The 22,151-nt window shown below is 34.5% G+C and overlaps 1 protein-coding gene across 2 annotated transcripts in view; it reads right to left on the bottom strand.

Moving 5' to 3' along the window:
* plpp4 (phospholipid phosphatase 4) overlaps positions 1–21,628 on the bottom strand; it is a 148,955-nt gene extending 127,327 nt beyond the window's left edge. For both annotated transcript variants that reach the window (XM_043234590.1, XM_043234591.1), the window contains exon 1: positions 21,240–21,628. In XM_043234590.1, the coding sequence (XP_043090525.1) occupies positions 21,240–21,328 (89 nt within the window). In that variant the 5' untranslated portion in view covers positions 21,329–21,628. The remainder of the gene's footprint in view (positions 1–21,239) is intronic.
* Between the last annotated feature and the right edge of the window lie 523 nt (positions 21,629–22,151).

The following is a 22,151-nucleotide window of genomic DNA, read 5'->3' as shown; positions in this document are numbered from 1 at the left end:
TGTATAAAAGTGTTAAATTTATAATTACTATTCCCTGCCTCCAGTTCACTCATAAAGATGAAAGTCACATGGAGAACGTTGCGTTCTGGAAAACAGTATCCCACGCAGTGTCTTGCATACATCAAATTTCAGCCAATATAGCAGGTAATTTTGGGCATCCCTGTCTTAAAGCCACATAAACACAGCAAATTAACCAAACACATGAGATGACAGAATGTTGCTATGGTTACCATGGTGTCAATCGTTGCAATTTCGAGAGGGAGTTCTGTTCTGTACACAAACAAAACAATAATTAACAGGTCCAGTTTCACAAATAAATAAGGTTGTCCCTCCTTAAAGCAATATACCTTCTGCTTGTTTGTTTGTTTGTTAATGTTAATCGTATTCATAGAGTATGAAGACTATGCAGGGTTTTTTGGGGGGTCTGTAATGAGCTCTAATCTATGATTTATTTTTAAAATGCAAGAGTTACTACTTTTTTTTTAAAACCAAAATCTTAGGAAATATTTAGTTCCAACTCAAAAGAATGAGTGTACTACAAATGTGCAATCGATATTTACTGTCTAAATGTTTATTTATTTATTGATAGACAAGCTGAGTATGGCTTGCTTGTAATCAAGAAAAATACAGTTGCAGAAAAAGTATATAAAATACACTTAACCCAATTTTTCCCTGTAGACGTTTCTGCATTCTGATGTCAAGACAGTTAGTTGGCAGCTTTCCAGCACTGTGCATCTTCAGGCTTCTACAACATTTTTCAACCTGTCATGATTAATGATTGGTCACAGTCGAACTGTTGACATCGTAGTCTCTTACAGCGTTACTGTGAACTCTAAAATGGTAATCTGTTCACAGTTAAAATGATGGAGTACACATCAATTCACAGTACACATCTTGAGTTTCATTTAAGCATTTATTTTCATTTGGGAAAAAATTGTAATAAGGAAAAACTGAAAGAATTTAAGACATGCCAAAAAAACATTACAATAATTCCTCAGCATTAAGATTGAAAGAAATTTTGTCAATTATATAATATCCTTTAACAGACTACTACTTTTGAGTTGAGCATAAGTATTAGTGAAGTGATTAAGTGTTGTATATATGAGCTGTGTAGAGCTAATTACAGTAATACTGCTCATTCAATGTTGTTTAACTGACACATTTGAGAAGACAAGTAATAATTACAAAAGGGCTGTACTATCGTCTGTTAAGCTACAAGATTACAGGACAAAAAAAAAAACACATATTTTGTGATTTAAATGTAGTATTTTATGTTTCATGATTGGCAACAGAGTTTGAATTTGAAGCTAAAGTTCAGAGAAAAAAATCTGCAGATGATAAAAATAGTTTGGTTTAATTACAGAGGCCTAATTAAATGGCTAATTTCTCACATCAAGAATTATCCTCACACATGGAGATCCCAATAGCCAAAGTACAGATGAGTGACTGATTTCAAATGACAAGCAATGCTTCAATTGATTGAGAGCCCAGATCAGCTTAGGGAGCTTTCACACTGGCAGTTTAGACTGACACAGAGCACAGAGATTGTGTTAAATATTGGTAATAATGCGTTTGCACTGAAGCTCATCAAGAGAATGCCAAGAGTGTGCAAAGCAGTATTCAAAGCAAAAGGTGGCTACTTTGAAGAACCTAGAATATGACATATTTTCAGTTGTTTCACACTTTTTTGTTATGTATACAATTCCACATGTGTTAATTCATAGTTTTGATGCCTTCAGTGTGAATCTACAATTTTCATAATCATGAAAATAAAGAAAATTCTTTGAATAAGAAGGTGTGTCCAAACTTTTAATCTGTACTATATGTGTATATATATATATATATATATATATATATATATATATATATATATATATATATACATACATACATACATATACATACATACATATATACATACATATACACACACACACACAGTATTTAAAAGTACCTAAATATTTAACAAATATGTACCGACTGAAAAGCCTTTTGTGGTTCCTCATTTCCATAAAGATGACAATTTCTCTATTTTTGGATGCCCTAAGACACTTTCAGTGCTTTCTCTGATCCGCAGTCAAACCCACAATCCACTGCATGAGTATGCTTGAATTGAACAAATTGAAAACTCCTACTCTGCTCTGCTCAATCAACACCCCATTTAAGCACACCACTTGGTGCCAAAGTGGACTGACAAAGAAACCACAGTACTGAACTGTGAGTACCTTTTGGTTTTGCTCTGATTTCAGTCGCAATATAACTATACTGTGAAAAACTCTTGCACTGCACTCGCTCAGTGTTTTAGCCAATAACATCAAATCTAATAATATAATATAATTTCAGATCACATTAAATTCTCTCCATTCATTGAAATACTTAATTAAAAAATGTATAGTATATATAAATATTACAATATGAACTGATGCTTGTTTGTCTACAGTTGTAAATCAGAAAGTTAAATAAAATGAACTAATAAAACTGTAACAATTTAATCAATCTTTTAAAATGTAGTGAAAACATTCCTGCTACAAAAAAAAGCTAAAACTCATTGTAGCTGCTCAGCTAAATAGAGAGCTGGGTAGAGCTGGAACACCCAGCTAAAACCATTTAATTCCATCTTAAAAGCTTAAGGCTAATTTTAGCTCTTAATTAAACAAATCATTGCAGTTTTACTTTATTTTTTGTCAAATACGATACTAGTCAACAGTATTATATAACTGTAAAAAAAATGAAAAAATACCTTAGTTATATGATATGCCTTTTATATTATGATTTTTACTTGAGAATGTTAGTATAAAACAGTAATATATTAGCATTATAATATTAATTTCTTCAGGCTGGACCAGACATTTATTTTGTCATGTTGTTGTGAGGGTCTTTCAGTTTTACTTTTATTGTAGTGTGAATTTTATAGTAGTTTTTCTTTAATTAAATGATAACAAGCTTCTGAAGTGAGAGCAGCTGTGGAGATTTAAGTTCATGTGTTTATGTCTTATATATTAAGACGCTAAAAACACCAAGGGCATCATGTGTATGAGTTTGTGTATCAGAGAAACCGCACCATTAATTCAGGAAGAGACATGCAGAACATGCAGAGTTAATGATGAGCACTGTCTGGCTGTTATCACATTTCTGCTGTTAGATTAATCCATACCGAGTAAAAATGTTCAGAGCTTTTAATTGTTATCAACATACATTTTTATCGCATCTCAAAATTACTACTACACTATCATCTAGCCCTATGTGGGAAGAAATTCCATTCTTAAGGCTACAACACACTACACAAATACAAGCTGATGATAATTTCCGAAAGTCAGAAGCAGTCTGCAGATTTAAGTTGACGGATTCCACAGTAAATCATGTAATGTATGATTGTTACAGACTCTTTTTGATATTTTGAGCCAATTTTGAGCAACAGCATGCACAATTCATATATATATATATATATATATATATATATATATATATATATATATATATATATATATATATATATATATATATATATATGCACACACAACATATTCCATAATATGGTATATACAGATCATTAATTGATATTATAATTAATATTTTGGTAGGCTATGAGATCATAAATGGGCAGCTAGGGGCTAAGTCTGGCCCATATACAGATACAGATAGAGGAACTCACACACAGAACTTTAATCCCCCACCCCATGTATGCTATATAATACATATTAAATGTATAAGGTACACATTGCACACTTATTTCCTATAGAATACAACAGTAACATAAAAATCACATAAGAGGAACAAGGAATTCATAAAACAATAAAAGAGAAAGTATCAAAATAAAAGGAATGTGAACATAAGCATAACTAAAAAGCATGAAAACAAGAAATGTTAACAAAAAGCCTGAACAGACATGGCCAAAAAAACATAAATACATAAATAAATAAAAATGTTACAGTAGCGCTGAATGAGAGTGAGCAAATTAATTGCGTGCCATAAGCTGTCTCAAAAAAGACCAAAAGACAAGCCAGCTCCTCCTGGACATGTGTTGAATTATACCAGATGACACACATAGAGTGTCAAATCATTTAAAAAATATTTGAAATGTATAATATGAAATGTATATATGTGTGAAATATATGTGAAACATTTTTGGTCTGTATTCCTGTTCATTTAAAAGCACAAATGATGTCAGCTGGAAGCAATTTATAGCAAAATAGATATTTCTGCATGGCTGAGGGTATTTTGTATTCTGTATCAGAGGGTAAGATTGCTCTACATTTTTTACAGCAAAGCAAGGGGAAACATTATGTAACATTGCATAAAGCAGAGTGGGACATGCCCTAAACAAATCAAGAAGAAGAACTTGCTACATTTTAGCATATAAGAATAGTGTTGTAAGGTGCAATATAAAGCTGAGAATACATCCTATACAGTTTTTGAAAGAGATATAAGAGTCAGCTAAAGACATTTTAACAACCTAAATCTCAGTTGTGTTCATTTTAAATTGCAGCAGTATTTTTATCCTATTTAATATCTTTTGATACATAAAAATGTTTCTGTTTTTCTGCACTGCTTCTGGTCTACATGCTCCTTTATGCTCCATAAAATGATAGGTGCTCATCAAATAGGAAAGACAGTAATTATGTAAAATGCATATACACTGTATAAAAAGATAAGATAATATTTTAAGCACTCATAGAAAAGGCCGGAAAAAGAAAGTATGAAAAAAGTGGAGAGTAGCGTGAAAATAATGTAATTTTATTGAGCAACTTATTGATGATTTGACCCTATTTCCCCCAAAAATTACACACTTCATAATTTAGCCAACAAAACATCTGTTAAATAATGCTGTACTTCATAAAACCTTATTATTCTGTAAGGCTATATTACGCAACACAACAAATTAAGGCCATGGTGTATATTAGGGGGCATTCACTTCTATGTACTTACACCAAAACATATGTACAATGTAATTACTGTGTTCATATTGTACCTCAAAACTCTTTTTGTTGTTACTGAAGTGAGATATGGGTATAAATTAGGGACAGGTTTGGTGGTATGGGTAGGTTTAAGGGTGGGTTAAAGTGTAATGAATGAGTCAACATTGTAATTCTAAATGTAAGTACAAACATATATTACAGATGTAATTATATATTTCTATTTTAAAATATATAAGTACAATGTAAAAACATGTATGTACACAATAAGTGCACTGTACCAAATTATTAATTTAAATGTAAGTACATAGTAGTTCAGAGCACCTAATATAAAGTGGGACCCAAATTAAAATGTGAGAATACATTTTAGTACTATTAGACTTTAGTCCATATGTTCTAAATCATGCTTGCAATAGACTTGGACTTGCTATTTGATAAAAAAAAAAACAATTATTTGCTGAGTGATTGCTTTTTTGGTTGATTTCAGCTGGCTTCAGTCTCCTGGGTTACTTTGTGTTAAGTAGTTTATTTGTAGTTGTACCTTCTGGGGTAGTCTGAATCACTGTCACTGAAACAATGCACTCCCACAACCCCTTTGTACTCAAAGTAACCCAATTGTGGCTTCTGAGCCAAAGTCGAGGCTCAGAAAATCAAACAGGCTCATTACTGCCCATTTCATCTCCCATCTTGAGAGACAATGTCCTCAGGGGAATCTTCTAGATATTGCGTTGTGCATTCTCTTGTGTTCTTATGTTCTAAGTAATTACTAAAGAAAATGTCCTGTATTTTTACAGTAAATACTTTCCTTTGTTTTTTGCAACAATTGCTGCTGTAACACAACATACTGCATACTGTTCTAGTAGTTCTCATAATATTCAAAAAGGCCAATGACTCACTTGCTGTGCTTCATTGAGTATAATGTATGGATACGTCAAGGCCTTGATCACACCACTTGCCTGATGGGATGTGAAATATGAGTGTTTTAGATACATGTGTGTGTATGTATATGTCAATGTGTTTATATACGTATATGTGAACCACTATCATTGACCAAATACATATAATAACCATTTTTCTTCACTTTAAATTCGACAATAATCACTAGAAATTACAAAACATAAACAGATCTTCTCTTGTTACTAAGCACTTTGACTTGATTGCATTCAAAAGTTCTAGAGAATTAAGTTTAAGATTATATATATATATAATTTTTCTGAAGCATGTTGGCTATGTAATAGAAGAGTGTTTTATGATTAAATGATTTAGTATTAGTAATGTACTGCTGTACTGCTGTGATATTACACTAACATTTAATAATTTATATTTTAATATAATTCATAATTTAAATATATCACAAAGCTGCAGTAAATAAGGTCAAATTAACAGCTAATGAAAGACGCGGCATGAGGTCAATATATTAATCTAATGCTACCACATGCTAATCAACCACATGCTAATGTTAAAAAGGGTCAAATGCCCACATTAGGCAAACACTGATCTCCATTATGGTGATATTATGGCGGTTTTAGTTTGGCACCCATTACTGACAGTCACTTGGATTTATTTATTTTGTTTTTATTTAATTAATTTATTTATCTGTATTTATTTAATTGTTAGTCTATGTACATATCCACACTTATGTAGAGTAGCGTTTCACGTTAAGTATCTAGACTAGAAGTTCAGAAAAAAAGTTTTAAAGATGTGTGTTGACATGCTCTCACTATATTACAAATGACGCCATGCCAAGAGCAATAAGAGAGCATGACAATGAAAGTGTTACACTCTTTTTTTGCTCTCTTATCAAGGGTAGCTAAAATAAAGGCTATTGTTATTTTCATCACAAACAAAATTTGAACTGCAAAAAGCAGCAATATTGCTTACCATGTTATTAGCTCAGCAAGTTTTGTATTATATATATATATATATATATATATATATATATATATATATATATATATATATATATATATATTAATAACAATACATTGATAACAATCTTCCCAATTATAATTAGGAATACATATTTTTTAAATATGTTCTTAGTCTACAGCTTAATAGCAAATGCAAAAAAATTTAAATGTCTTGTCACATCTGGTATGATGCTACTCAGAGTCATAGGTTATAGATGGATAAATAGATAGTAAGAAAAAGAACTATATTTGCAGCATTGTTTTTTTCTGCTGTGTTTTAGTGAAAGTAGGTCATCTATAATTTTGCTGCTCGTTGTATTTCTGTTGTTGTTAAAAAACTGTGCCATCCGCAGCTCTTGGTCGAATTTGGTGCCACACCATTTGGTCGAATTTGGTGCAAGGGCTTGAATAAAGCATGTTTGACTTAAGATAAAAATACTAGAGGAAACAGGGCTGAAAGTTATTTGCATAAACAATTTTGAGCATTTGTTATGTGATCCGCTCTGCTGTTTTGTGAGTCTTTTTTTTGCGAGTCGAATTAAGTCTTCAGTGATTTTAGGTCAAGTCTGAGTCAAGTTTGAAGTCTATAAAAATGCTACTTGAGTCACAGTTTGAGCAAACAGGCCTTTTTCACTCTGGCTGTGTACAAACAGATCCCAATCTGCTAACACATAAGGATCATGCAGCAGGGCTGGATTTTGTACAGATTAGTACTTCAGATAAGCATAAAAGATTGTTTATTTTTTTATTAGTATATGCTCAAACTACTGAAATTATGAGTTTTCAGATGTTGTTTAATTGTTGTCAGGGATTTAGCATTCCAGATGGGAGTAGGAAGATCATTCCATCAAAATGGATCGGTGACCAAAAATGTTCTGGTAAGTGAATTTGTGCCTCTCTGTGGTATGGTATCACAATGTGTCAGCCACTTACAGGTCTCAGGCTTCTATAAAAGTATAGATAGACTTGTAAGAGGAAGTAGGAGGGTAGGGACCCAATGGCTGTTCTGTATACAAGCATCAGTGATTCAAACTTGATATGAGCCCAAAACCTTTAGCCAGTGCAGGGAAATAAAGAGAGGTGTGACTTGGGCCATTTTGGGTTAGCTGAAAACCAGTCATTATAAATAATTTGTAGTGGTTTTCAGCAGTCCAGCCTAGAAATGACACGAACATGGACAGGAAGTTGTGCAGCATTTTTCATAAGGAAGGGTCTGATCTTTCGTATGTTGTGCAGTGTAAACATGCATGATCAAACTTTTAAGGTCTTTAAAGGTCAGCTGGTCATTTAAGGTTACTTTGAGACTTCTGACCAAACTTGACAGGGTAATTGTTGATGAACCTTGCTAGATGACATGATGTAGAGTCAGAGTAGCAGGAAAGGCAGGAAGCTCAGACTTTGCCAGGTTGAGATGAAGGTAATATTTTTTTATGCATGCTGAAATGTTTGCCAGTCTGAGAGCAGTGCAGCTACTGTTGGATCGTCTGGTTGAAATGAAAGATACAGCTGTGTGTCATCAGCATAGCAATGATAGCAGAAACCATGTACTTGTATAATGGGTCCCAGTGATATAGTGTAAATGTAGAAGAGGAGGGGCCCAAGAACCGATCCCTGAGGAACCCCCATGACCAGTTGATGTACTTTAGATGTGCTTTAGCTCCCCTCACCAGACAACCCTGAATGACTAACCTGTAAGATAAGGTTCTGTGAAGTGGAGTTACTGTAATGCCCAGTGATGACAGAATAACCTGATCATTCACGATGTAAAAGGTGGCAGACAGATCAAGCAGAATGAGAACTGATTATTTGGAATGAGCTTTTGCCGTCCGCAGGGCTTTAGTGATTAACAGTAATGTATACTCAGTTGAATGCCTACTTTTGAAACCTGAATTGTTAACGTCCAGCTGGTATCATGAGAAAAAAATCAGTTTGTAAACAACTCATTTAAGTGGCTTCACTATGAATCAAAGGAGAGAGACAGGTCTGTCACAGGCCTGTAAGTTGCAGCAGTTTACAGCAAATTTTCAGTTTGTTCTCTGCACAGCACAACTATAAGAGTATAGCATCCATCCACGCTTCTTTGGAGGGTATCACGATGCAACAGTATTTCCCATGTCTTACAAGCTATGAGCCTGAAGTATTTAAATAGCAATTTTAATTAACACTTTTGCTTTTTCTTTTTCTTTACGTCATGCAGGTAACCTGCCAAAACTCAAATGTAATTGCAATTCCTTGTGCATTTGAATTTCCAATGTCTACATCAACACTGTCAATCAAAGTGAGGGGGTGCTTCAGTCGCAATGCAAACAGTTAAAGGTCTCAAGGCAGGTGATGCACTGCAGAACTTCCTGAATCAACATCTTTGTTGACCCTAGAACAACGTAATTAACCTGTAATTAACCATGTTTAAAGAATCACTTTTTGTGAAGTTTAGGTTTACAATTAGTGTTTGGTGTTTTGGTTTGTTTCTAAATGAATGTTTAACTTCCATTCAAAGGGCACTGAAGTGTGCAAGCGGTGAATTTAAATTGTATTTATTTACAGAGGGTGTATGATGTGTGAAGATGTTGCACAGCACAATGAAATTTGACAAGAAATGTTCAGAAGTTAGGTAAACATTAACGAATTTCCCCTGCTCAGGGAGTAGGGAGCAATGAACACTGTGTAGAGACAATGTCAATCAGAGCACAGTTCATGCATGAAGAACGATCTGATTATCAGAATCAGTGGTTAACTAAGAGAGACATGCAAAATATGGAGAGTGGGGATATATGAAGACTAGAATTGAGAACCGCTGGTCTATGGAGCTGTTTTCTCTGAAAGTCAAAAAAGTCCCATACTGGTGAGCTTACTTTTTTCCGGAAAAGTCTTGACTCTCCCACTTGGACGACATGATTCATTGGTGCAGTGGCGGAGCACTATGTCTTGTTTGACAGCAGGTGTGACAGTTAAGCCACAATACTTACACCTGGGGGATCAACCAGGCACTAGCCCTTTTTAAATATCATGGTTATCACCAAAACTGTTATATCATCGCACCCTAAATTTACACGATGTTGATATTTCATAATTTGAATATCACAGCTATACAACGCTTATATAACATCAATAAGGGGATATCGCGATACCCCTACTGGGTACGCACTAAAAGATTTTTTTAATCTTCTAAAATTTTCAAAATGTGAATCACCGCTGTCCAAATCCTTTAGTACTGCACCGTGACTGCGTTTGTTATTATGCTTTGGCCTTTTGTCAGCTCGCTTTCTGATTGTATATTGTTTTGTTTCACGTCATAATCTTCAGATCTTATGCATGTTTGTTCTTGGGGCTCCCCCCATACATTAGGATGTTTGGATGTATTTTTTTTACGATTCTTAATCAGGGCGCCTCTAATGTTCTTCCAAGCAGATTTAGTAACATATCACACCAATCTTTAGAACCACTAAGATAATCGGGACACTGTCAGAAGGGGGAAAGTGCAGATATTTCCCAACAGCACACTTTATTTAGATGTAGAAAATTAAGACAGTTACATCTGATGCAAAATATTGATCCCCTAAGCAACAACTCATGTAGATTGCTCCAAGTGGGCTGCTTTTATCATGCAATCAAGGTTGTATCTCTCTATTCATAGCTTTCAGTCACATGACTGGCTTGAAGATATGAAGGACAAAACATTCATAGAACTGAACCACAAGCCTGTCAATTTTCCATCTGTTTCCCAGACCCAAAATATTTAGATCACCTCAAAAGAATAAATCATATGTGAACAAAATGCAAGTTTTCCTATTACATGAAAACTATCACATAGTGCTACTGCATCTAATCGCTGCATTTGACACTATCAACCACAGTATTCTTTTGAAAAAAGAAGTAAACTCTATGTTAGCGTTAGTGGATTTGCAATTATTGAACCGTCATCAGTTTGTAGCAGTGAAGGAAAAGGTATCATACTGATCACAAGTACAGCATGGAGTACCACAAGGCTCAATACAAGGACCATTGCTTTTCACTCTGTAAATGTTACACATCATCAGGAAATGCATTTACATTTGTCACATTATCGTGAATAATAAAAGTTTTTTTCTCAGAATTGCGTGATACAAAGTTGCAATTGCAAGTTATAAAGTCAGAATTGTAACTTTATATTTTGGAATTCTGACGTTATAACTCACAGTTGTGTAATTTAAAGTCACAATTCAGATTTTCTTCTTAGAATTGTGAGATTTAAACTTGCAATTGTACGTTATAAAGTCAAATTTTGAGCACAAAAAAGAAGGTATATTCTCAGTATTGCGAGTTTATATCTAAAAATTCTGACTTTATAACTGGCAATTGTGACTTTATATCATGCAATTCTGAGAAAAAATTCAGAATTGTGAGATAAAAAGTTGCAATAACCTTTTTTTTATTTTTTATTCAGTGGCGGAAACAGGCTTCCATATCAAACATCTTAATCATGTTAAAAAAAATCCAGTGTGACCTTGTTACTCAAGCATTCTGTTTTTATAGAGTACATTTATAAAACAGTATACTAAAAACTAACAAGTTTCAAGTACAAATAATACCTCTGTCAAAATCATTCCCATTTCTGCAAAAATGACTAAAACGCTGTATTATGCATGCCAGGCCAGTGATGCTACTTTGTAAAGAAACACTATATGTCTGCGCACATACCTATAGACCAAACATGACAAATGACAAATTTGTGTTTTTGTAGTTTACAAAAAAACTGCAAAAAAAAAAAAATACAATTGTGCAATGAAACCCAATTTCAAAAGTCTGTGTTTTTATGACCCTAAAATGCTGCAGTTGAATGAATGAATGGGCAGCAAGTTTTACATTTTTGATTGAAAATGGTGTCAGGTAAATGGCTCCATAGTTTAAGGTGATTTTCTGTTTGCCAGTAAGGTTAGAGCTCTAATTTACAGTCTGATCAAACCTTTTCTCTGTTTCTGGTGTGAAATCCCCTTGATTGTGACAACATAATTGCCCTCTTCATCACATGTGGTCTCATATCAGGTGGTGGATAACTTGATTCAATTCCACTCCAAGCTTACTTTAATCTTTGTCCTGAAAATTGACAGTGACAGAGTACAACAGGTTTTTTGTCACCACTTTCTTCCCATCACAAATAGCCAATTTGGAACATATATTGTCAACTTTGAGTAACCTTACGCCTAACAAAAAGGCACTTTATGCCTAACAAATGCTGTCTTAAAATGTGATCAAAATAAGCAAAATTTTAAAGCAGTCTTTGCAACATTGAACATACCAACTGTATAAAGCTTTTAATGTCTTTTTCAGTTTTGGTGCACTCTTAATTCTCTGCTTCTTTTTCAGAATGTTATCAACATATTATTAGAAGTAGGCAAACACTTTATATTAAAAACAGAAACCTCAGTACCCCACCTTCTTCCACAGATACATTTTTATTAAAAGTGGCTGTGATAAGAAATGAATTTGGAGAATTTAGTATTGCATCACTTGCTCACCAGAGGCTCAAATGCAGTGAATGGGTGATGTGAGACTCCAAGCAGTTGATAAAAACATTACAATAATCCACAAGAAATTACTATGACTCTAGTTGATCAGTTAATGAGAAGTGTGAAATGAAAAGCTGAGAAAACGTAGAAAACAGTAAAACCATTCCTCAAAACCACACCTCCCTTAATCCACAGGAAACTGCACCTCTCTATAATGAAAATATCTTTTATCTTTAGACACCTCAGTCCAATTTTATTCCAAGTAAGGCAGCATTACCATATGCCTAAACATTTTTAATACCTTATTTTTCAGTGTAAGACTTCCTGTTTATTAAACACTGTAGGGAAATAACAAAAAGAATAACTAAAGAGCAGAAAATTGTAAACCTGTTTGCACTACAAACCAATGTGTTCATAGTTAAAATAATATATTCTAATAATATAATAAGACGCACCATTTTGCAATATCAAGCAGCAAAACAAGCTTAAAAATAGCTGGAAGCCAGACCCATTAAATTTACAAATGGCCATGCCTGCTCTTATGGGGAAAATAAGGTTGATACTTTCTTTCTTATTGATTCTTGTAAATAAAAAATGATAATGCATTCCTTATTGGCTTTTGTTAACGAAATAGTCCTTCAGAAATTCAGTATGAATGAGCCAAAGGCAGACTCTCCTAGCAAAAACACTGGTTACACAAATGCATAACGGACAATTTGGAGAGTAACAGAAATGTAACCTCATTGACTTGCCAGACAAAGGGTTGAGAGAGCTGTGCACTTCACTATTTGACCAGCTCTGGCACAACCCCAAAAATGCTGTGGATATTTAACATCACAAGCAGATTTTTGGTCAAAGTACTTCTTTTGGAGGCTGAATAATCATAAAATAGAGGATTAGTTGTCCAAACAATATTAATTTGGTCATTTATTGGCCCTAATGTCATTCTATATGCCACTTTTTCTTCTTCCAAATGGAGAATAAACTGAGCCTGAGGCTAGAAAGTATAAAAAAGCACCACAAAAGTAGTCGGTATTATGATTTTCGTGCTGTTTTGCAAGCCTTCAAAAGTTAGACAATAGCTTTGAGCAAGTAATAATAAAAACATTGTTACTCCATGATAATCTTGCCCTCCAGTGAACGATCAGCACTGTGACAGTTTTTTCTATCAAATCTCGTTAATATAGGTCTCATTTGAAGATTTGTTGTGAATATCAGCTTAAATGTGATGCTTTTCATTACACAAAGCTGTAAGAGGATTTACATAGACCACTGTTGCACACAATACAGTACTAATGATGCTGTTTGTCATTTTGGAATTTGACAGCCACAGTCCTCAATTTTATTACACTGGAATGAGTAGCCAACATATTCATCAGAATGTCTATAGTGTAAATAATGTGAAATGAGTATTCTTTCATAACAACATTGTCTAATGCTTTCTTAACATTAACAAAGGTAAATCTAATACGCAAATTGTGCTGAAAAAAAAACCTCCCAAGAACAGCAGCATTGTGAGCAAGACTGGTCTTCTGCTTTGCAGTGCAGATCATTAGTTTTAACCCCCAATTATTGCTGTGATGGGAAAAAAGTGTCCAACTTAAACATCCTCTTAACAACCACCTGTGGCTAGCCCTTATTTTAAGTTAGCAATGGTGGACTGTACCATACTCTCTTACCCAAAAGTTCAAATGGCATATAGTATCTTGTACATTAGAATGGAGAAAAAGCATAGAAACAGTGATGCTAAAACACATACCCAATCACCAAGGCTTTAGCACCAACACATGAAGATGACAGTTAACAATAAACTCTTTTAATAATCCACACTAACCTATAACAGAGACTGGACAAATATAAATCAAACTTATAAGAGTAACTAATGAGGCTAATTGAACACACACATGAATATAATCACATAATTAACAAAGGACAGACTTGAAGCAGCGATATAGCGACCGATCAGTGTATGACATAAGTACTGCGGGAGCGTACATACGAGCATATGGAACCATCAGCCATCAGAGATGATGTTCATTGGAGACCAGAACACATAAATGAGCCCTGTGGACAGATCACTGGAGCCAGACGTGTGCACACACTCACACACAAAAAGTCCATTGCACAATCTGACATTGCTGCGTTTAAAATTGAACTGGAAGTTAAGTGCTGGGCGTCCAGCCAGAAGAGAACTGGCCCCAACTGAGCCTGGTTTCTCCCAAGGTTTTTTTTTCTTCATTCTGTATGGATGAGGTTAAGGTTCCTTGATGCTGTCGCCTCTGGCTTGCTTAGTTGGGGACATTTAATTTCTAGTGATTATCGTCAATTTGATTACAGAGACCGTTTCTGCATTTAATAACAAATTGTTCAATCTCATCATTATAACATCCCTATCATTGTATTCTCCTATTTGATACTGTTCAGTGCTTTGATACAATAGGTATTGTTAAAACCCTATATAAATAAAAGTGATTGATTGATGGAAATGCTCTTGCTGTACTTACTGCTGTCATACACTGATCGATCATTGCAGTGCGGATTCAAGTCTAACACACTTTAGGTCACACAGAGCACATGGGGAATGAAGACACACACAAAACAGCTCAGGCGTGTGACACGGCAGGGTTGGCAACTCTTACTCGTTTGGCATGAGACATGCGCTTTAAGGCTCTGTCCATACCCAAGTAAATATCACTCCAAAATGGAAATCCTGCTTGTGATATAAAGTCTCACCCCAGCTATAGATACAAAGTCTCATCTTTCAAGTTGTGTAAGTTTTACTGCAAAATTCACAAAATTTGGCATGGCATTTTAATGTGGTGTAATGTATTGTAGCACCTACAGAAAGGATTCTTTGATCTCTTCGGTGCCGCCGTCACAACGTTATGTGGTTCATGGAGTGCTCAATAATTTCAAATAAACCAGCGCTGTCAACTTTTAATAAACATTAAAGCATAACATGCATTGATTATTACATCAATGACGTTTGTAGTATGATTTTATTCTGGAGAGTGATGGAAAAGGCAATGTTCTATATTTTAGTGCTATATCATTTTTTTCTTTAATAAATATACATACTAGTTTCTCCAAAAAAATATTGCAGGTCATATCTGCTTACTTATTTTTAGGTTTTGCAAATTAATAAATATTTAGACATGATTGCACTAGTATTTTTTTGTGTGAAATTAAAACTTTCATCCTTTTTTAATTTTTAATAATACTTGTATAAGTTTACACAAATGGATATTAATGAATGCAATACTGAATATAACCCAAGAGAAGTTGCTAGAAAGACGGTGCTAAAAAAGGCAGTGAACCGCATTCAACAATAGATTTTTATCTCCTTATGTGTACAGCATATGGATTGACATTTGATCAAGATCCCAACCCCCATTTCCTCAAACAAACTCACTCCAGTTGGAACTTGAAAGTTGGCAACCCTGCTGTACAGTATTTTACATTGCCATATATTTAAGTATGCAACTAGCATTAGCAATGGTTTGGATGGGATGTGACCTAATCTAAAGCCTATAGTATGCAGTGTTCTGCCCTGCAGAAGCCTTTTCGTGAAAATTCATGCAAACTGGTGACAACATGGATTCTATTTAAAGTACTATTATGATAGTTCTGTGACCAGCACACAAACATGTGCTTTCATTTCCTGGGAAATTTATCAGAAGTGCCATTTTCTGCCATGTTTTAAAAGCAAAATCACACTTTCATGGTGGGGGTGTTTAATAATTGTTGAATTAATTAACAAATGCTGTCCTGACAGAGCCATCTATTATTGTTTCCTGTGCATACCCCTAGTGACAATGTTAATGCTACCTTTCACATTTGTCTTGGAGCATGAATGAATTAAATCTCTTGTTGAGATTTAATTTTGGGAAAGCCTGAGAGAAAACAAATCCTGTTTATGTCTCACTTGCACTTTAACAAATGTCAAGTTAGATTTCATACAATAGAAATAAATTTGAGGATCCTTTAAAAAAGAACTGGGAGCTTGTAATTGAGAAACAGACCTCGAACGGCTTGAACAGCATTGAACAAGAGTTTTGACTGATACATGTACTATAAACTGAAATATGACAAAAGTGATTATAATAGTCGTTGATAAGTAATTAGGTTTTAAAGTGTAAGATTTAGCTTAGTTCCAAATACAGTTGAGGTACTTGGTCTTAAACTTTGTACTCTGATAAATTCGAACTCTGAGGCTCTGTGGCCTCAAACTATATTTGTACAATTAAATCCACATTATATGTAACAAGAAAAATAAAAAATAACAATAAAAAATTAAGATGACAAGAAATTAACAAATGTCTTAAACTCTTTTGGTTAAAGACTTGGACTCAGCAGGGTGGACATGGATCCAACATGGACATGGATCCAACACTCTTACAATACATTACTATTACTCAAATAATAATAACTCAAATTTTAGTAAATGGTACTGTCGCCTCTGGCTTGCTTGGTTGGGGACACTTAACTTCTAGTGACTATCGTTGAATTGACTACAGAGACCGTCTCTGCATTTAATAAGAAATTGGTCACTCTCGTCATTATACATCCCTGTCATTATACTGTACAGTGCTTTGATGCAACCTGAGTTGTTAAAAGCGCTATATAAATAAATATGATTGATTGATTGATTGACTGGCAAGCAAGATGACAGCAGTTACATGACTCATTAAATCCATTAATCAACAGAATGTATATAAACATTAATTTACTTTTTTTTTATACCAAAACCAGTGTGCCTGGGTAGGCAGAGTGGATTATTTAGGTATTTAAAATGTCATCAATTAAAAAAACAAAAACTGACTTAAAAAACAGTGTGAACGCTGTTAGAAAAAAATGGATGAAGCAAAGGTGTCTCTCCAATTCTGAAAATTGTCAATGTTGCAATGCAAACAAACAATTGGACACCCTGTGGAATCACATTGATTATGTAAAAAAAACAGAAAGTGGCGGAACAATGTCAGATTGATTACACTGAGAGAAGCAGTTTCCAGAATATGCTCTCCTAAATGGATGATGTGTACACTGGAATATTCCTGCAGACCCTTTATTAAATTCTGTTAATGGAATCAAATGTCACTTCTTAAAAATGGAATAGATTTTTTTTCAATTCACAACTCTATTTGAGCAAATAAAAATGTAATACAAAGTTCAGCAAAGGGTAAGTGTATAGCGTGGGCACAGTAGGTAAATGGTCTTGGAAAACAGATCTTGTTTAGCTACATAGTGGGCAAGGCGTCTCCTTCCTGATGTTTTTTTGTTTTTGCTTTTTTAAATAAGCGAATTCTACATATTTTATTCTGTATTATTTGAAATGATCATTTACTAGGACATGATCTGTAAACAATATATTCTATGATGTTCCAAGGCCCTTTTCTGACTGTCATAGTAGAGAAAGGTTTGCTGCTTTTGTACTGGATTGGTGGACTAACATCCAACAAATGTCCATCAGATAAGGCTGCTAGGACAACTGCCAGATGCCCTTTAGAGGGCAAAAAGAGAAGACCTGTAGTAACAGCACAAGAAAGGTCAGGACTTTTCATTGGTCTTCCAAGGAACACAGCCAGCGTATGTTGGCTGGCACACCATTTGGGAACAGGTGGTGGAGATTTGCCACTAATCAGGGAGATGACTGTACATTTACTGATGACTGTACATTTTCTATTTTGTATATTATGCTTTTTATTATCTGTTTCTTGTTTTGTCTTGTTGTCATTCTGTTGCACTGTAGCGCAAATCCCTTGTATGTGTAAGCATGCATGGCAATAAAGCTCATTCTGATTCTGATTCTTAACTAAATGCTTCTCAACCGTTATAAAAATTAATTCCTGTGGTTTGGGTCATAAAGTGGCTTGAGAATTCTGGATTCAGGGATTCAGTGAAAAAACAATAATCTATCTAAATCTATTCATATGTTTGAAAGCTAAAAATCTGAAACACCTCATACTTGTTTAGAGAAATAAGTATTCTCAATGAAAGCTGTGTGAAGTTTATACAGTCTACAAAGTCTACACTACTCTGTTTATTTCTACCTGCCTTTAGAGGTATTCTGGTGGTTGTTGTGCAACATTGTGCGACTAAAACATTGAAGACACTGTTCTAATGGTATGTTTAGTATATAAACGAGTTTCTAATGGGGTGTGCTACACTGTCTAGTCACAACACCCCTGGCTGCAATCTCCTCCTCATCCGAAAAGAATAAATGCACCCTTTCAACAGATTTAGGTCTGTAAGGGGAGTGACATTACAACTAAGTTCTGCATTAATCAAGTGTGAGTTTCTGGCTTAGAAAGGCAGAAAACATAGTGTAGACACATTTACAAACAGGTTAAGCTCTGGTGAGCAAACCTTCAGGTCTACTTTCATATGCATGTTCCAGATTGCTTTATTTCAGTGCTTCTTTTGCAAGGCTGCTGGAACAGATTCTGGCTTGTTTCCCACTGCCCTTTTAGCCAGAACAACCAGTGGAATAATGGTTTTCAATATCAGCCTTAGCTTATGGGGTATAATTTTATACATGTCTAAATACGCAATATTATGTCCATTGTAGCAGAATCAGTAATAAATAGGATCATGATCAATTTCAGGATTGTCAGATATGCTCTCTATTCAAGTCAAATTACAGTACTCGTGTTCATAATTATGGTATACTGAAGAAATAGTAAGCTAACATCCAAATTAACTGTTTTCAAAAAATATTATTTAGCATCACTCAACCAAACTAAATATACTGATTCATACTTGCAGAAATTATAATAATACCAATAATAAGATTATCTATTTTGTCAAATGTTTTGACAAATCAATTACATCATTAAGTGAATAATAATAATAATAAAAATAATAATAAGCAGATGCCTTTTTATTAATATCATGATTTGTATTCCCCAAAATGATAAGTAATAAATAAATGATAAAATAAACAAACAAAAAAAGTTTTTATTATGAACATCACATCTCACAATCAACATTCAGAATGCATGCCGTCTCTTGATGGCTGATATCTCAGGGCACATCAAATCTGGGCCAGGTCATAGAATTGCTGACAGGCAGCAGATGTTTTGCTTGGAGGCTAGTTTTTCATGAACTAGCAATGTAAAGACAATGAGTTTCATTGGATTCCTGTTGCAGCAGGCGACACCTGGCAGGTACAAAATACTCAAGTGCCAGAAAAGCAGAAAAGAGAAAATTGTACAAATGTCTTACCATTTACTATGCTGGTTACGCATGATAAATGCCACAATGAAACCTGAATATCAATACACTACAGTAATAATTCAAAGAAAATAAGAGTGTCACAAGCATCGTGAGTGGTTGTGAGGGTATCGCTTTGCAGTTGCTAGGGGGGTTTGAGTAGGTCCTGTTGCTAGTGTGTTCTTGGTAGTTGCTAGGTGGTTGCTAACTGGTTTTCTGGTTTCTGGAAATGACTTTGGTTCCTTTTTTTAAATCTTCAAGGTATCATTCAAGCCCATAACACAAACATTGCAAAATGAGTCATGAGTTGTAATAGCGATGTTTGCTTTAGTAAACACTGTCAATCATCATCAACATCAGTCAGCCAGGCTGCTCTTCATTTAACCCTGAAACTATTGCCTTTTTGCTGATATTTCTAGGTAATATGTAATATTTCTGTGTAAATTTCTTTATCCAAGACAGAATTAAATTCCCAGTCCTAACTGAACAAATAAAGATGAATGAAGGCCAGATTTCCTCTAGTCTAAGACATCACGTTTATTCCCACTGTGACTAAAGCAGAGACACATCCATGCACGTCCAATTCTTTAAATCGCAACATCACAAGAAATTCCAGGAGACATGTATGCATTGCTTGGGTTTATCTGAACATTTATCTGCCGTTATTAAAATCAAACCATGGAATAAACTGAAGCCACAGCTAATTATATTTGTTCTGAGCCGGCATTACCATTCTAGAGACTGAAAATGATTTAGCATGACAGAAGCCAAGGCCATTTACCAAAAGATTAATGAAAATATGTTTCATGCATTATTTCTTAAAAACCTCACCCAAAGCATCTCATTTCATTATTGCCAACACTTCATAACAGTAGGTCATCATAATAGGATATCAGCTCTTGCTATAGTATGTAGCCTCATTTAAATAATCCTAAATGTTGCTTATGTGTTTCCCATCAGAAATCCTTGAATTAAGAACCCCAACAACCTGTTTGCACAAAAACACAAGGCTGTCTCTTGCTGTATACAGAATTTCTCATCTTATGCTTTCTGCAGGTTATGTTGATGCATGCCTTTGTAATGTGCATTTGAAGAAATCTCCTTGGTAACACTTACTTGCAGCCTGTATGTAGGCATTACATTGATTTCATAATCTTATAAAATAAATTATAATCCTTTAGACGGTTACATGTTTATAAATAATTGCGATCTGTGTTAAAACCCTTCCCATTAATTTTTTTAAACTACATTAATATGCCTAATAATAATAATAATAATTATTATTATTATTATGTATAATTATTTACAATCATTTTACAAAGGTGCATCGTAAAGTATCGTAATGCATTAAGAATGCTTTAAAAATCCATTAAAGTACATACAATCTGCAAAGCGTTTACCTTTTTTACCCTTTTCAACGTCTTGGTTATCCAAGATACATTTGATAAACTATCAAAACTTTGAAACACCCGATCAATCGAAAAGTCCTACACCTCAATATCAAAATAATAATTTTACTGCATTTACAAGCATTTTTAATATTATAATTTATTTACAATTACGCCGGTTTAATTGGATGGGGGTCTTGGGTTATTTATGCCAAGCTTCCACTACCGCGTCATGTTTTTCACAATATATTGCATATCTTGCATATGACATTGCATTATAACGTGCACGCATATGAATGCATGTCTGGCGAATGCAGGTAGCCTACTTACACGAAAACTCCGAAGAGCAGCACTCTTATGGCAATCTCCAGCGCCAGATCACGCACGTATTTCCTTCGGTCTGGGGGAGACATCTTCATGTTGAATCTTCAATCGAATTTTGACTGAAAGAACCCAAAAGCAGAAACCAGAGAAGTCGGTGGTAGTCCACTATTGTCCTAAATACGCAACACTTCGGCGTCTGGCAGCTACAGCTGTCTGTCGCTTTGTGTTCATTTGGAAAATACCCGGCACTGCAAAAATGCCCTTTGTTGCACTACAGTTGTAGTAGGTACAGTACGCGAGTTTTGTTCCTTTTGAAGAAGAAAAATGTTGTGCGATAAGTGAACGCGGACGCGTCTGTGAGCTGAACCGATCCAGACGACGGCATCTAAGCCAGGTGATGCTCTCTGATGAAAGTGTCTGAGATGAAGTGCGCTCTCTCTCTCTCTCTCTCTCTCTCTCTCTCTCTCTCTCTCTCTCTCTCTCTCTCTCTCTAAGATTTACATTATCATGACTATGCGGTCAGATAATGAGTTTTTTGTTTCACTCGTTTGGATCTTCAAATATTTTGCATTTGAGTCTCTGGACTGTTAGGAACTCTGGCAATACCATTCATTAGTATCGATTTGAAGTGGCAATAGCCTGCAGCTGAAGTATTACCACATCTGTGATTATAAATGATTATAATAGATTATAAATTCATACTCACACACAAAAATTACTCTTATTGTTCATCAGAAAAAAAGACTAGATTTGCTTAGAAACATTCATATCAGTAAAATATATTTTAGGCTACCAACATGCTAAATAATAATAATAATATAAATATAAATAAATAGTAGTAGTTACAGTAGTAAGTAGTGTAAGTAGTCACATCAGCAAATTACTGTACCAAAGCATTTAGCTATAAACCCTATAGAA

Source organism: Puntigrus tetrazona, unplaced genomic scaffold, assembly GCF_018831695.1.
Source record: "Puntigrus tetrazona isolate hp1 unplaced genomic scaffold, ASM1883169v1 S000001170, whole genome shotgun sequence".
Taxonomy (NCBI): Eukaryota; Metazoa; Chordata; class Actinopteri; order Cypriniformes; family Cyprinidae; genus Puntigrus; species Puntigrus tetrazona.
The sequence above is the reverse complement of the archived record's forward strand: the minus strand, read 5'-3'. Positions and strand labels throughout refer to the sequence as shown.